The sequence below is a fragment of the Corvus cornix genome, chromosome 15, assembly GCF_000738735.6.
Source record: "Corvus cornix cornix isolate S_Up_H32 chromosome 15, ASM73873v5, whole genome shotgun sequence".
NCBI lineage: Eukaryota > Metazoa > Chordata > Aves > Passeriformes > Corvidae > Corvus > Corvus cornix.
In genome coordinates this window covers 4,165,838-4,181,324 of record NC_046345.1, presented here as the reverse complement: position 1 = coordinate 4,181,324, position 15,487 = coordinate 4,165,838, and the positions used below count along the sequence as shown (strand labels likewise).

Below are 15,487 nucleotides of genomic sequence, written 5' to 3'. Positions count from 1 at the left end.
CCAAAAATGTTCCCCAAAAAATCAGTGCTGCAGAGATCAGGCTGCTCTGGAATGGGTTTGATCCTCACTCTGCAGAACCTGGGAAGGTCTGGAGTGGACCTGGATGTTTCTTTGAGATGGATTAGGTAAAGCTGCTCCTCATGCAACAAGTCCCACACCATTACCAAAACATTCCTTGCTGGTGTTGACCTGGAGGATTTTACACTGGTGTGGGAGGAAGGTACATTTTGGATGTTGTCCTCCTAGTCTTTGGAGATGCTGGAGCGTGTGGCAACACCCACTGGAATTTTGTGGGGTTAAATAATAGAAAACTGGAATGAGGTGCTCCTTTCTAAAAGCAATTTGTAGGAATTTGGTGCCCACTTGTGATGGACTCCTACAAACAGGAGCCAAAGCCAAGATGAGCAAGGAATTACAAAGGAGAATCCATACAAGCATGTTCATGAATCCCATCTTTGTAGCAGCTAAGGAGGAATATTTGGTTTCTATCTAAGGAGGAATATTGGGTTTCTATCTGCCACCCCTCCTGCTGTCTCAGAGACAACAGTGCGGTGGAATTGCTTGGAATTAAGGATAAACTGGTTTACAGCCTTTCTGCCTGACTGTGGCAGGAGGTTTTTCCACAAAAGATGTGGAAGGGGCCACTCCCAGCCTGGAAGCATGAGTTCAATCCCTGTCCCACAGTGTTTGGAACAGGACTTGGAGGAACCGTTCAGTTGATGGACTCGGATTGTGGTAGGGATCAGCCTTGCTTCAAAAACAGCTGTGAGCTGTCCATGGCAGCATTCCTGGAGGGAATGGCTGTCGGGAGCAGGAGTGTGGGCACAGGGAACACAGGTCCTGCAGCCTCTGGAGGGTCTCCTGGGGTTCCTTGCAGGGTGACAGCAGCATCCGCTACTTCGAGATCACGGATGAGTCCCCGTACGTTCACTACCTCAACACCTTCAGCAGCAAAGAGCCGCAGAGGGGGATGGGGTTCATGCCAAAGAGGGGCCTCGATGTCAACAAGTGTGAGATTGCCAGGTGAGGAGAGCTCATCCCAGGGCTGGGAGCTGGGGCTGGGAATTTCAGGAGTGGTTAAAGCAGCAGAGCAGTGAGCACAGGGCAGTGGTGGTTCAGAAAACCTGGGAAGGGCAGGAAACATCTCGGGATGTCGCTGCAGTGGCTCCAGGAGGGAACATCACTGCTGGTTGGGAATATGATCCATCTCTTCTCCCAGGGAACAGGGGGAAATAGCCTCAAGTGGCTCCAGGGGAGGTTTAGCTTGGATATTAGGAACAATTTCTTCATGGAAAGGGTGGTCAGGCACTGAAAGGGGCTGCCCAGGGCAGGGGTGGAGTCCCCATCCTGGAGGGATTTCACAGCTGTGTGGATGTGGCACTTGGGGACATTGGGTTATGGTGGCCTTGGCAGTGCTGGGGGAGTGGCTGGACTTGATGGTCTCAGAGGGATTTCTGTGATTCCTTGGGGTTGCTCCTTTCCCATCTCCTGCATCTCCCTGATCCTCACTCCCTGTCCCACCTCTCCTTTTCCACGGCAGGTTCTTCAAGCTCCACGAGAGGAAGTGTGAGCCCATCATCATGACGGTTCCCCGCAAGGTGAGCACCGCCCTGGGGCTGGGCTTTGGAGCCAGCTCCTGCCTCCAGAGCTCCTGACCAATCCATGTCTCCTGCCTTGCAGTCCGACCTCTTCCAGGACGACCTGTACCCAGACACAGCCGGCCCAGAAGCAGCTCTGGAAGCAGAGGAGTGGTTTGAGGGGAAGAATGCTGATCCTCTCCTTATCTCCTTGAAGCACGGGTACATTCCAGGCAAAAACCGGGATCTCAAGGTGGTCAAGAAGAACATACTGGACAACAAACCCGCCGGGAACAAGAAGAGTGATCTCATAAATGCTCCAAAGAAAGCAGCGGATGCCTCAAACCCCGTGAGTGAACTCCAGGAATTTTAGGGGTGGTGGCCTCAGGTGGGAATCCCAGGGTGGGACCAGTGACAGGACCTGAGGGAATGGCTGGAGCTGCGCCAGGGGAGGTTTAGGTTGGAGATCAGGGAAAGGTTCTTCCCCCAGAGGGTGCTGGGCACTGCCCAGGCTCCCCAGGGAATGGGAAGCTCCAGGAGCGTTGGGACAGCGCTGCCAGGGATGCCCAGGGTGGGCTTGTTGGGGTGTCTGTGCAGGGCCAGGAACTGGGCTGGATGATCCCTGTGGGTCCTTTCCAACTCAGGATGTTCCATGATTCTGTGATGTTTCTGTAGAAATGGAAGATTACTGGGAATTGTTTTTTCTAAATCACAGAACCATTGAGGTTGGGAAAAGACCTTTGAGATCCCCAAGCCCAAACCATAACCCAGCACCAGCACCTTGTTCACCACTAATCCCTGTCCTCAAACTGTGTCCTTTGGGACACAGAGGAAAGTGTGGTTTAAGAGCAGGTACTGCTCCTGCCTGGGTGCACTGGTGCTGCTGGAGATGCTGCTCCATGCCCTGAGCATCCCAACTGCTCCAGAGTCTGTGTCACACCCTCATCCCTCCAACAATCCCACTGGGAGGAGCCCTTTCCTTGGAAAACCCCAGAGCTCTCCTCACTCCTGTTTTGTCTTCCAGCAAAACGACGCCAAATTGGACGAGATTTTGAAGGAGCTGAAATCCATCAAGGACACGATCTCCAACCAGGACGAGCGCATCTCCAAGCTGGAGCAGCAGATGGCCAAGATCGCGGACTGACGGGGCCGCCAGCCCAGGCACATCCCAGCTCCCAGTTCAGCCAGCAGCAGCCTGCAGCATTCCAGTACGAGCTTTCCTGTTCTCCTAAATCCACGTCAACGAGAGCCGATGATTTCAAGCCAAGCTTTTTAGTGAAAGATTTTTTTCGTTTCCTGATGTTCCAATGAATTTCTGTGACTGTGTCAAAAACAAGAAGTGCTACTTTTACAGGGGTTTTTTTGGTTTGTTTTTTTTCCAGATGTTATTATGAATCCTTGAAAAACGAATCCATTCTTGACTTCCAATGTCATGCCCAAATATCTTTTTTCTAGATTTAGGGACCAACACCACATTGTTCTTAACCACTTTTTCTTTTTTTTTTTTTTTAAGTTGCCAAAAAATAGAAAAAAAAATCGCTTTTATTTTTCTTATTTGCCACTTTTGCAGTATTTGTGTTTCCATTCCAAGGGACAGGGGGTGTGGGGGGTGTTTACACTGTGCAGAGAACAAAGCTGAAGCTATTTTGTATAAACCCTCCATTTGGAACAGTCAGGTGGGTTCCCTTCCCTTCCCTTCCCTGTGGAGACCCCTTGGAGATGGGATGAGCTGCCTTTCCTGCTCCACAACGTGTCCCCAGCCCCAGAAAAATACAAATTTATCATTCTGAATGAGGGGATTTATTTCCTACTGAAGTTTGAAGCCAGCACCACGTTCCCATTTTCATACAATCCCAAGGTTTGATTCCGTGACCAAACTCACGTGTTTTACTTGCTGATTTTTATTTCCATTTCGAGGCAGAACTGACTTCCATGCAGGAATGTTTTTATCCATGGAGCATGGAGTTCCAGGTGAGCTGTGGGATGCCAGCAGTTGCTGTAAATCCTTGTTCCTGCCCCCCCTCAGCTCATGGATTTTAAGGAGCTTTTGGAATCCGAGTCAGCCCCTCACACCAGTGCTGATGATAGGAATTTTCCAAGGCAGCACGAGCAGCAGGAAGGTGATTTTTCCATGATGATTCTCCACAAACAAAACGCCTCCGTTGTTATTTTTTTTATCATTTGTTTTCTCCTGTCCATCATTCCCATTCCTGCCTCCCACCCTGCCATGCTGGAAAGCTTTGCAGGAAAGGATTTGTTCCCAGATCAGATGAGCAACCCCCAACCCCAACCCTGCCTCCTGCACTCCCAGTCCTTTGGAGCAGAAGGGACTGGGAGGGTGGATTTGATCCCAGTTTGGAGAACTGGTTTCTCTGGGATCCTCCAGGGAAAGACCCTGTGAGTGCTCCGGGCTGGCGAGCGAGCTCCTCCTGGAATTCCATGGAAGCTCAGCTCAGCAAAGCTCTGCTCAGGTGGGGTCTCCCCTGCAAAGGAGCTGTCAGGGCTATGGGCAGGCTGGCTCCCTGCTCCCAGCTGTGTCCTTGTGCTGGGAATGGGATCCAGGACACCCTGGAAAGCTGTGCCAAGCGGGACCGGTGCTGCCCATCCCTGCACAGCCCATCCCTGCAGCACCAGGGAGTGCTGACAACCCATCCTGAATCCATAGGTGGGCAAAGACCATCAGAGAGCTCCTGATCCCTATCCCAGCTGGACTCTGTCCCTGTGGCAGCTCCGTGTGTGCGGAGCGTCCCCCACCTGGAGCATCCCGGCGGACACGAGTCCCTTTGTCCAGGCTGAAGTGATTGATTTTTTTATTTTCCATTAGTTTAGCTAGGAATTCTACGATTTTCCATTTTTCCCAGTGTTTGCATGTTCAGAACTTCCAGGTTAAGGATTCCCTGTTGTGGAGGGATGTGTGCGTGGAGGCGGAATCGGCCGGGGGACGTAGCTGGAGAGGCACGAGGACGGGATGGAGGAGACAGAGGATGTGGTGGGATTGCAGAGCAGGAAAGCTTCAGAAAAGTGGGATTTCTGTGTTTTAGGGACAAGTGGCATCCCCTGCCCTGTGCCCGTGGATCCACAATCCGGCCGCTCCGGGTTCTTTGGCTGTTTGGTGATGTTTCTGTATTGCAGTAAATGCCTGAGATGTGTATTTTTATGGATTTTTTTTTTCTTTTGGAACCCAAAAACCCGAAGGTCGTTCTCCCCACAGTGGTGATTTCTGTGTTGATTTGTACGTGTGACTTCAGGGTTGTGTGCTTGGGGACCTCGGGTTTGTTCCTAACATTGGAGGGAAATCAGTTTTTGGGAGCCGCTGGATTGAGATGCCCGGGGGTGGGGTTGTGGGAGATTTTAGTTCCTAGCCTGTATTTTATTTAAATGAACTGATGCCTCGCCAGGCTCAACCGGAGTCAGTGCCTGAAGCTTTTTGTAGCCGTGATATCCCGGGAGAGAACCAGCCCAGTCCGGAAAGACGCGCTCTTATAGAGCGGCCAGAGTATCTGTCCAAATATTTGCTTCCATTTTCAAAAGATAAAAGTCATTGATTATAAACTGCCTCTGCTTGGCTTTTCCTTTGGCTCTCGGCGTCCTGCGCCCGCCCTCGGCATTCCAGGTGTGATTGATAACCGGGATCTTGAATGCTGGACACTTCAGTGGAGGGGTTGTGGCTGAGGGGGTCCTTGGGGGGACTCTCTGCTCCTGTCCCAGGAGAGCCAGGGCCCATCCCCGGGGTCGCACATGGAATCCTCCTGGTGATTCCCAGTGATGAACCCAAGAGTTTGGCTGGATGTGGGATGTGATGGCACAGACGGGCTGGGGGGTCTCGGGGTGGGTGGGGGTGATGTGTTCCCAGGAAGGAACAGCCCTGCTTGGGAACTGCCCTGGAGCTGGAGGGGCTCCTGCTCTTCCCAGGTGAAACTTGCTTCCAGGGAGCGGGAAGTCTGGAATGACACAGAGCCTGGGCTGGAAACAGCATCACTTACTCCACCCAGGTTTGAGCTTTCTCAGGGCTGCGGCGTTTCAGGGGCTGTTGCACAACCACCTCCGGAACACCCCGACCTGGGCACACCCCAAAGCCGGGCAGGGATGCTCCCAGAGAGGCAACGCTCCCTGGGCACCATGGATCCATCCCAGGGATGCTCATCCCACAGACCTGAGCCGCATTTCTTCCCTCTTCCAGCCCCCTGGCCAGGTGTTTCGGAGCAGGGACGGGCTGGGGTTTCCGGGGGCGGGGGGTTGTTGGCACCCCGAGCCCGTTCCTGCGGATGTGCCTCTTGCAGCACCTTCCTGCGGCTGCGGCTGCGCCTCCCGCCCGGAGCCTGCGGTTGGGGCGAGGGGTTTCCTGTCGTGCCAATGCCAGGGACAACACCCAGGACAACACCCAGCAGCCCCCCGGGAGCCCCTGCGAGCATCCTGGGGATGGTGCAGAGAGAAGGAGCCCGGCACAAGGGCTGTGCAAAACATCAAGTCAGGGCCTCACCCTCCTCCTCCTTCTTCCCGCATGCCGGGGCGTTTCCCGGTGCTGAGATACCTCAGGGCACCGTTCCCCCCTCCCTGGCCATGCCCAAACCGTGCCCGGGGGTGGCAGCACCAGGTTCGCCGTCACTTCTGCTTTCGGGGCGACGCCAGCCCCGGCGCGCAGCAGCTCCGCGGGGCCGCCGGTGGGGCCGAGCCGGGGGCTCCCACCAGGGCAAGAGGCCCCTCTTTGGGGTGCAGCCCATCCCCTGCCACCCTCCCCGGGGGGTGCCCGCAGCCCCCAGCCCTCGGTGGCCCCACTGTCGGCGTGACGTCCTTCCCCCACGGGCTCTCGAAACCGCAGCCGCCCTTCCGCGCTCCCTCCCTTCCCCGCCCGGCGGGAGGTGCAGGCGGAGGGTGGCCCACGACGCCCCGTGGGTGCCGGTGCCAGGGCTGCCCTCGCCCCCCGTGCCAGGCCCTCGCCGGTGGATCCTGCAGTCGGGATCCCGCCGCGTCCATCAGCACAGGTGAGCCCTGGTGGGGAGCGGCTGGAGCGGGGCTCGGCCGCGGGGATGCTCTGGGTGCAAAGGGGGTGCTCGGGGTCCCTGAGGGTGCCGCGCTCCGTGCTGGTCCCTGGGTTTTTTGGGAGGCTGGTGGGTGCTTTGGGGATGTGGGAGCCTCCTGGGGATGCTCGGAGCATTGAGCCGTGTCTGGATGCTGTTGGGTGCCGATCTGCAGGGACCTCGGTGGCTTCCGCCCACCGCGGCTGCCGAGGCGGGGGGAATTGGTGATGGACAGATGGAATGGGGGGGTTTGGCGTGAGTTTGGGGTGGATTTGCCTCTCCTGCTCCAGCACGGAGGCGCAGGCTCATGGTGGCCTCAGCCCTGGAATCCTGTGCCAGCCCAGTGGGTGGAGGGGGAGGACGGGCACCCGGGCGGGGTCTGTCCAAACGTGGGTGACATCCCTGTGGTTTCATTTCCACATGGAGACTCATCCCGCAACTGCCCCGACCCGCAGCAGCCACCTCCATCGCGGCTGATTTCCCATTTCCAGACGTTCCACTTCCTTATCAAAACTTGTCCCTGGAGCGGAACCAATCTCCCGCAGGTGGGGGCTGTAGCAGGAGGAGGTCGCTGGGCGCATCTTCCATCCCCCCAAACCCGAGGGCCCCTCTCCAGGAGGGGAGAAGGATCCTTGGCTGGAGTGCGATCCCACATTGGGGCAGTTCCACACTCAGCATCCTCCCATGGGGAGCAGGACTCCGATGCCACCCGCCCTTTCTGTCCCCTGCAGGTCCCATGGCGCTGTGCCGGGCCGTGCTGCTGCTGCTGCTGATCCCCCTGCAGGCGTGTGGGGCTGAGCTGCCGGGGCTGCCCCAGGGAGGGCAGTGGGTCTGGGGGACAGCCAAGCCCCTGCCCCTCTCCCGTGGGAAGAGGGATGACAGTGGGCAGGAGCCCAGTGCCACCACGGTGATCAGCAGTGACAAGAGCGACGGTGGCTCTGTGCCACCACCAGCACCCGGCAGCAAGGCCAGCCTGCTCCGGGTGCCAACCACAGCCGATCCCATGGATGATTCCCCCGAGCCTGAGCTGCTCCTGAGCCCTGCAGCACCAGTGCCCAGCACCAACACCAGCCTGCCCCAGGTGCTTGCAGTGTCCACCATGGCCGAGCCTGATGAGACAGATTCCCCTTCTCCCAACTTACTGGAGGACTCTGTGTCACCAGCAGCGCCCAGCGCCAGCACCGCCCTGCTCCGGGTGCCTCTAGTGCCCACCACAGCTGATCCCATGGATGAGACAGATCCCCCTGATCCCGACCTGCTCCTGAGCTCTGCCCCACCACCAGCACCCAGCACCAAGGCACTCATGCCAACCACGGCTGAGTCCATGGATGAGACCGATTCCCCTGATCCCGATCTGCTGCCGGCCTCGGAGCCTGGCCCACCGTCAGCACCCCAAAAGAGCATCGCCACCACCACCCCCAGCTGGCTCACGTCACCCATCGAGGAGGGGACAGCCACGGATGGCCTGAACAGCAGCTCCTCCTCGGGGCTGCGCTCAACAGCCCCCCCAGCCTTTGTCCTCACCCCCACGGGCCACAGGAAACCCAAGAAATCCGGAGCTCCGCCTGCACCGACCCTCCCGGCCCCTTGGGACACGACGCCGGCGGGCACCACGGTGCCCTGGGAGCCCAGCGGGGTGATGAGCAAGTGCCTGCTGGCCATCCTGCTGCTGGGGCTGGTGGCCGCCACCTTCCTGGTGTGCACGGGGGTGCTGGGGGCACTGCTGTGGCGGCGGGCGCGGACGGGGCAGCGCCAGCTGAGCCGCACCGAGATGGTTTGTATCTCCTCGCTCCTGCCCGACGCCGAGGCGGCCGCCGGCCCCCGGCCTGTCCCGGCCCGGCGGCACAAGCTGCTGGTGCCCGACGGCAGCCCCGAGCCCGACGGAGACAACCTGACTCTCAGCAGCTTCCTGCCGGAGCACTCCTGAGCCCCAGGGATGGCTCCTGCATCCCGCAGCGCTGCTCCCGGTGGAGCCGCGGGCGTTCCCCGGTGTTTTAGCTTGGACCAGTGTGACGGAGCTGGTCTCCCGCGGCCAGGTCAGGCCCATCCCATTAAAGCGTTACCCGGACATGGTGGTCTCTTCCTGGCAGCCCCCTCCCTGCCCCGCCGCCTGCCCACATCCTGCTGCCAAAATTTCGCTTCTCCATCCTCCCCCTCAGCCCCCTGGGGGCGCAGAAACGAAACCCGCTGCAGGGACCAGACCCCGGGACCTTGGGGACGGGACCGCAGCCCCCGAGACCTCCTTCCCGCGTGGGCTCGGCCTCGTGGGAGCTGGAAGGTCGGCGGGGACGGGGCGGAAACGCCGGGGGACGGGGACAGGACGAGTGGCACAACGTGTTCCTGCCTGCGGTCGCCGCTGCGAGGCGGGGACGCCTCCGGAGCTGCTGCTGCCGCCTGTCAGATGCTCAGCCCCGGGGGCGAACGGTGGCCGCAGGGTATCGGCATCGTCCGGCAGCGCTGGCCCCGGCTGTCCTTGCCTGGCTGGGGCTGGGAGGGAAGGGAGAACAAATCCGTGAGAGGCCAACGAAGGTCCCACCATTTCACCCGCTCAGGCAGGTGTCAGTCACCCCTCAGGCCACCGAGTGATCCCTTCCCTGGAGGAGCAGAAATGGCCCAGGACTGGCCCTGTCCTGTCAGGCTCGGTGTCCCCATTTTTCCATTCTTGCTCCACCCAGGCTCCCCATCCCCACATCCCCATCCCTGCTGTGACCAGGCTCAAAGTCCCCATCTCTCTGTCCCCACCCCTTGCCCTGCCAGATTCAGCATTCCCACATCCCAATTCCCACATGCCCATATCCCCTTCCCCTCATCCCCAAGCTTGCAGCCTCCTCGAGGGCCACTCTGGGGTGTCTGTCTGGGGGAAATAGCCAGCGTGGTCATTCACCTGCATCCCGGCCCTGCTGCCTGTTTACATTCACGCTGTGCTTGGGATATTTTCCATCTGGATCCTGGCAGCTGCACGGCCCCGCTACGGCTGTGAATGTAAATGTTTATGGGTGAGTCAGCCGGGCCAGGGGACCCACAGCCAGTGGCCATGGCCGGTCCCCACACCCTGGCCGTGGGCTCCCTGCTCGTGCCACCCTGCTCTGTCCCACTGTGTCCCCACGCCAGCGCCCTGCCAGCCAAAGCAGTCACGGGGGAAGAGGGATGCTCCCATCTTCTGGCTTCACCCCGCAGCGGCTGAGCCGGCCTCTGCCCTCGGTGAGGATGAGGCCGGTGTGTCCCGAGGAACTGGATGGGTGCAGATCCCAGGGATTGCTCCTGCTCTCCCAGCCCTGTGCCGGCCGCTCTCCAGCAGGAGCCCAGCGAGGATAAACTTTCCTCCACCGCCGGAGCGGGAGCCGGCAGCCAGGAGCCGGGAATTGCCCTATTTGGCGCAGTCGGCAGGTCCTGTAGGGCTGCCATCGCCCAGCTCACGGGCGCGGGAATTCACGGGAAGTCGGCGCGGTGTCACAGCAGGGTCCGCAGGGATCCCGCCAGGCAGCGGGAGGGCAGCGTGCGGTGGGGTGGCACCGGGCTGTGGGTGGGTGACACGGAGCCATGGGTGGCACAATCCCATGCACGACGCTGCACATGGAGCTCCACACGCCTCGTGCAGCTCTGCAGGACGGGTCCCCTCCGGGTATTTTGCTGGCACAGCAAAGCGCAGCCCAGGGAAGCAAATTAGAAGCAGAGCAGGGCTGAAATGCCTCAAATTGGCGGTTCCCCGGGCGGGCTGTGCTGCCCAGCCCAGCCCTGAGCAGCCCTGCGTTCCTGCTGCCCCAAATTACACGGCGGGGCCGGGCGGTCCCCGCCCTGCCCAGCTCCGAGGGGCCGGGACAGCCCGGCCGCAGGCAAAAACGGCATCGTAATGGCCGGTGGGAGCTGGCACCGGGAACTGGGACGGGGATCCCGGCTGCGAGGGTGGGGACACTGGGCAGGGAGGGATGGGGATCTTGGGCGAGGGACACAGGAATCCTGGGCAGGGAGGGATGGGGACTCTGAGCAATGAAGGGTGGGAACCGTGGGTAGGGTGGGATGCAGATCCTGGACCAGGAGGGATGGAGACTCTGGGCAAAGCAGGATGAGGATCCTGGCTAGGGTGGGATGAGCAGCGATGGGGACTCTGGATGATGTGGGATGCAGACCCTGGGCAGGGTGGAAAGGGGACCCTGGACAAGGAGATTGAGCTCAACTCCAGCATCGCTGGGTGTAGGGGGGGAATCTCAGTCCCATCCCCACCTGGGCTGCAGGAGCAGGGCCGGATGCTGCTGGAACTCCTCCAGGCAGCCCTCACCCCCGGCCTCCCCTCGCCTTTCCCCCTTCCCCTCTAGGATTTCATCACTGAGCACTTAAGGCCGGGAAAAGCCGCCCCAGCAGCTGCTGCGAGCCGCCGGGGCAGCCAGACGGACGGGGCCTTTATTTCGGGGAGCCGCGACGCCGGCGGCGACGCCGGAGAAACCCCAGCGGCGCCAGCTCCCCTCCGTCGGGGGGACAGAATCCCTCGCCCCCCACCCCGCAGGGGTCACGGTCCCCCGGCACTGGCCATGGCTTTTTGGGGGGTCTGGCAGGTCCCCAGGGAGGAGCAGAGGAAAATAGCAACAGGATGAGGTCACACAGCGGCTGCAGCCTCTTGAGCAACCTCAGGCCAGGCCGAGGGGACCAGGGCGGGGGGAGACAGAGCTTGGGGGGGCCCAAGCAATGCCCCCAGATCCCCAAACTGGAGACCAGGACCTGAGGATCTGAGCAGCTGCTGTGTTTGTCTGGGGAACCAGGGGGATCCCTGCCTGGAGCCTGGAGCCCAAGGCAGGGGTGCCCAGGCCAGAGCATTTTCAGGCTGGGATGTTTAGGAAATGTTCTCCTGAAATTAGGGGGGGGGTGGTCCCAAGCCACGTTTGCCCCACTGCCTCAATAATGCCAGGGCACTGAGCTCACATCCCTCACTGCCCCCCTTGGACCCTTGGATGGGGCTTTACCCCCACGTTCGTGGATAAAAACATCTTTGCAACAACACCCTGTGTGACCCCATCCCCACTTGCACCCCAAAATGTGGCCCCTTCCGGGGTTGATGATGGGGGGCATCAGGGCTCCTTTGCTGACGGGATAAACCAGGAAACACCCTCAGCCCCAGCTGGAGTTCATCTGGGAGGGGGCTGAGGGCTGCCTGCCCTTCCCTGGCCTCCCACACCCCCTCCCCATCCCGGCCCTAATGAGAACAAGCTGGTCCCGGGCTGCGACGCAGGAGGAGGAGGAGAAGGAGGAGGAGAAGAGGGAGAAGGAGGAGGCTCCATCCCAGCAGGCAGCAGAAAGGGGCTCGAGGTGTGTGGGACAGATCCCGTCTTCCCGGCTCCCTCCCGCCGGCTGCGGGCAAGGTGAGGATCTCACTGGGTGTGCCAGGCTGCTCCCCAATCTTGGGGTGGCTCTGGAGCAGGGCACAGGCTGTCCCACAGCCGGGGGTGCTGCGCTGAGGGCTGGGCAATGTCCCCACGGAGGGACACGGGATGGAGTCGGCCACATGGCTGCATTCCCAGGCAGCAATCGGAGCGTGCCGCGTCTGGACAACACCGAAATCGTGAATTTCTGGAGCGCTTGGGAAGCAGAGGGAAGCGGAGCTGGGGACGAGCTGTGGGTTCGGGGATGGGCGAGGATGGGGCTGGAATGGGGTTGGGATGGGGGTGGAGGGCTGGTAATGCCCACGGTGCCGGGCCCTGCTCTTGGCACTGCTTTGGGCTTTGCTCAGCCCCTCCATGGCCGCAGCTGCTCCTCAGCTCCGATGGCTGCCGAGGAATTGATGCCGTCCCCATCCCGGGACCCCTTTCGCACCGAGGGGCCCCTGTCTGTGGTGAAGGGGAGGATGAAGGGGCTCATCCCAGCCCCCCAAGCCCTTCATTCTCCCAGTGCTGGTCAGTGCTGTGACCCCACAGCCGCAGCAGTGCCCGGAAGGGTCGGGGGTCCAGGGCCACCTCCCACCTCTGCTGCCGTTTGTTTGCTCTGGATTAATGGAAACCAGATTGTGCAGCCGGGAAAGAGCCTGGAAGCCAAATCCTGCTGCTGGAGTCCCTCCCGGTCTGCAGAGCTGCTGGCTTGGGTTTGTTCGGGGGGAAAATGGGATGTGGGTTGGGATTTGGGGAGCCTGAGGTTGGGGAATTGTCATGGGGGGGTCCCTGCTGATGGACCTGGGGAGCTGTTTCCTGAGACCTCCCCACGGAGCTGTGTGGAGGGGAAGAGCCCTGGGAACGGCTCGATGGCGTTACGTGGCGTGGCACGCGTTGATGTCCCTCGGGAATGTCTCGCGACGTGGTGGGGACGGTCACGTCCCGCTCCCAAATCCCGTGGGGTGCAGAGCCTGCCCAGGGGTTCACCCCGGTCATCGCTCCGGGGTGGGAAGTGCGTGTCCCATATCCTACAGCACACTGTGGGCTGTGGAACGGGGCAGATCCGGCCCATCCAGGCAAGGAGCACGGCACGGGGACGGAGCCCACCTTTCCCCCTTCACCAGGGACACTCAGGCAGCCAAGGACCCCTGGGACCCCCATTCCCTGCACCCCAGCTCTGGGGCTGCCCCTTTATTCTGCACCCCTTCCCAGCTTCACTCAACCACCATGGTGGCACTGGGGTGAAATCCTGCCCCAACCTATTTTTAGCCGTGCTCCAGCTGGGAATTAACGGTCTGGGACGGGCGGTTGGGAAATGCCTCTTGCACCAGGCCCGGCCCCTTTGTAGCATTCCCTGTGTCAAAGTTTCCACTGCAAACCTCCATTTTTCAGGAATTCTCTAATCAGCCAAATGACCGTTGTCTGGAGCCGGGTGCTGGCAGCAGCCCCGGTCCCCTGGACTTGAGCAATCCCACCCAGCTGGCTTCCAGCTGCGCCCTTGGAAAACAAACGGAGCCCCTCGCTCTGTCGGGGCAAGAAAACCAGAGCTGCCTTTCTACTTCCATAAGGAAACTCAGGCGGGTGGGGGCTGGCCTGGGGAAGGGCTTGGGGGGCTCGCTCTGTCGGGGTATTAACGTGTCCCCCTCCCCTCTGCATCCCACAGGTCCCCTGCACGAATCCCGGGAACGGGCTCGGCCATGGGTGCGTGGTTGCTGCTCTTGGTGCTGCTGGCGGTGGCCCCGGCACAGGCGGCAGCCCCGCGGCACCGCCCGGTGCTGCCGAGCCCGCGGGCAGCGGGGACGGGGATGAGGCGTCGGGCCACGCTGCCCGCCCAGCCCGTGACCCCCCGGATCAGCCCCACGGTGGGGGACGCACCGGGGACCACGGTGACGCAACAGCTCGGCGCCGGGTGTGCTGGACGGGCTGGTGGACTTCTTCAAGGAGTACCTGCTGCTGGTGGTGGTGGTGGGCTCACTGTCCTTCGTCCTCCTCTTCATCATCTGCGCCGCCGTCATCGTCCGGCAGAAGCACAAGGCCTCCGCCTACTATCCCTCCTCCTTTCCCAAGAAAAAATACGTGGATGAGCGGGACAAGTCGGGGGGAGCACGGGCGTTCAGCGAGGTGCCCGAGAAAGCGCCCGAGGCCGGCGCGGAGGAGCCGCTGGACGGCAGCCGGCAGCTCCAGGCGGACATCCTGGCTGCTGCCCAGAACCTCAAATCCCCCCCAAGGCACCGCTGGCCAATGGGGCCCGGGATGAGCACAATTCCCCTCAGGAGGAGGAGGAGGAGGAGGAAGAGAAGGAAGGAAGGAAGAAGGTGGGGGATGAGCAACCCAAGCCCCCTGCCCAAAATCCCGGTGCGGAGGAAGAGGCGAGCGCAGGAGGCAAGGAGACCCCTGATGCATCCCAGGATGGCTCCCAGGCCCCCTCTGGAATCTGAGGCAGGGACACGGTCCTGGGCAAGCCTGAGGAGCTGCTGGCTCGGGACACACGATGGACATGGTGGATGAGGCTCTGTACGTACGTGGTGGCTCAAGGGAGCCCCGATGAAGATCCCATTCCCTCCCCGACCTCGTGCTGATGGGATGCTCATGGGGGGGATTTGCCAGCTGGTGGTTTTCCCCAGTGCTGGAATGCTGTCAGCGCCACTCCTGCTGCCCAAGGGGCTTCTCCCACCCCAAGCACTGGGGTAGTGCATCCCCCCAGCTCCAGCCCTGCCCCCAGTGTGCCACCAGCTTCCTCCCAAACGTGATTTTAATAATCAGCAGCAGCCTGGTCCCTGCCCGGTGCCTGGCTGGGAGCTGTGTCCCTCTGGGAAGAGGGATGGGACCAGGGCTGGAGGTGTGTAGGACATGGGGCAGCTTTGCCCATGGCCAGCCGAGGGGAGGAGGGATGAGGATTTAGGGACAAGGACTCTCCTTTCCTTCTTTCACCCCAGAGCCCAGCTGGATTTTTGCCTCATTTCCTAAACCCCTTCAGCTAGAAATAAACACTTCCTCTGCACAGCTCCTCTCCCGTGTGTCTCTGCAGCCATGGGGTGGCCAGGGGACAGTCCCCGTGTCTCTGTGCTCCTCCAGGGGCAGGGGAGCCCTGGGGAGGGTGTTATCAATCCTCAGATCAGCACATCACATGCCACTTCCAGGAAACCTTTATCTTGTACCCACAGCTGTGGGCGGGGGGGCCAAAGGGGGGGCTGTGGGCGACTCAGCCACGGCACTGGGGTGCAGCTGCTCCAGTGGGAACAGCAGGGAAACCTGGAAGGTGGGAGAGGCTGTTCTGCCTCAAAAGCAGCACATCCCTGTATCCTTGCAACCTCCTGTATCCCTGTGTTTTATCCCATCACATCCCTGCCTCAGGACAAGCTTCCCTTTGGAAGAACGTGCCACCACAAAGAGCTGATTCTGCCCCGAAGCAGATGTGGGTGTGTGAAGTTTCCCTGACTTTTTTTTTTTTTTAAACTGGGAAATAGCAGGATTGTTCCATGAGAGAGAGGCGCACGTTCCTCACTGCTGGAGGGTGCCAGGAGCTGAGGAACCACAA

General features: G+C 60.5%; 3 protein-coding genes across 5 annotated transcripts in view; all 3 read left to right on the top strand.

The window, feature by feature from the left end:
* The window catches only part of CORO1C (coronin 1C), a 50,082-nt gene extending 44,949 nt beyond the window's left edge, over positions 1–5,133 (top strand). For all 3 annotated transcript variants that reach the window (XM_010398295.4, XM_039561063.1, XM_039561064.1), the window contains exons 8-11: positions 878–1,023; positions 1,541–1,598; positions 1,681–1,926; positions 2,602–5,133. In XM_010398295.4, the coding sequence (XP_010396597.4) occupies positions 878–1,023; positions 1,541–1,598; positions 1,681–1,926; positions 2,602–2,721 (570 nt within the window). In that variant the 3' untranslated portion in view covers positions 2,722–5,133. The remainder of the gene's footprint in view (positions 1–877; positions 1,024–1,540; positions 1,599–1,680; positions 1,927–2,601) is intronic.
* A 1,070-nt stretch (positions 5,134–6,203) lies between these two features.
* Positions 6,204–8,834, top strand: SELPLG (selectin P ligand). Its single transcript, XM_039561067.1, has 2 exons — positions 6,204–6,559; positions 7,327–8,834. The coding sequence occupies exon 2, from the start codon at positions 7,332–7,334 to the stop codon at positions 8,520–8,522; it is 1,191 nt and encodes a 396-aa protein (XP_039417001.1). The 5' UTR covers positions 6,204–6,559; positions 7,327–7,331; the 3' UTR covers positions 8,523–8,834.
* Positions 8,835–12,319: 3,485 nt separating this feature from the next.
* Positions 12,320–14,952, top strand: TMEM119 (transmembrane protein 119). The gene is given in 4 exon segments (XM_039561069.1): positions 12,320–12,640; positions 13,613–13,841; positions 13,843–14,170; positions 14,173–14,952. Coding segments are annotated over 4 exon segments (1,065 nt in total). The 5' UTR covers positions 12,320–12,347; the 3' UTR covers positions 14,388–14,952.
* The last annotated feature ends 535 nt before the right edge of the window (positions 14,953–15,487 follow it).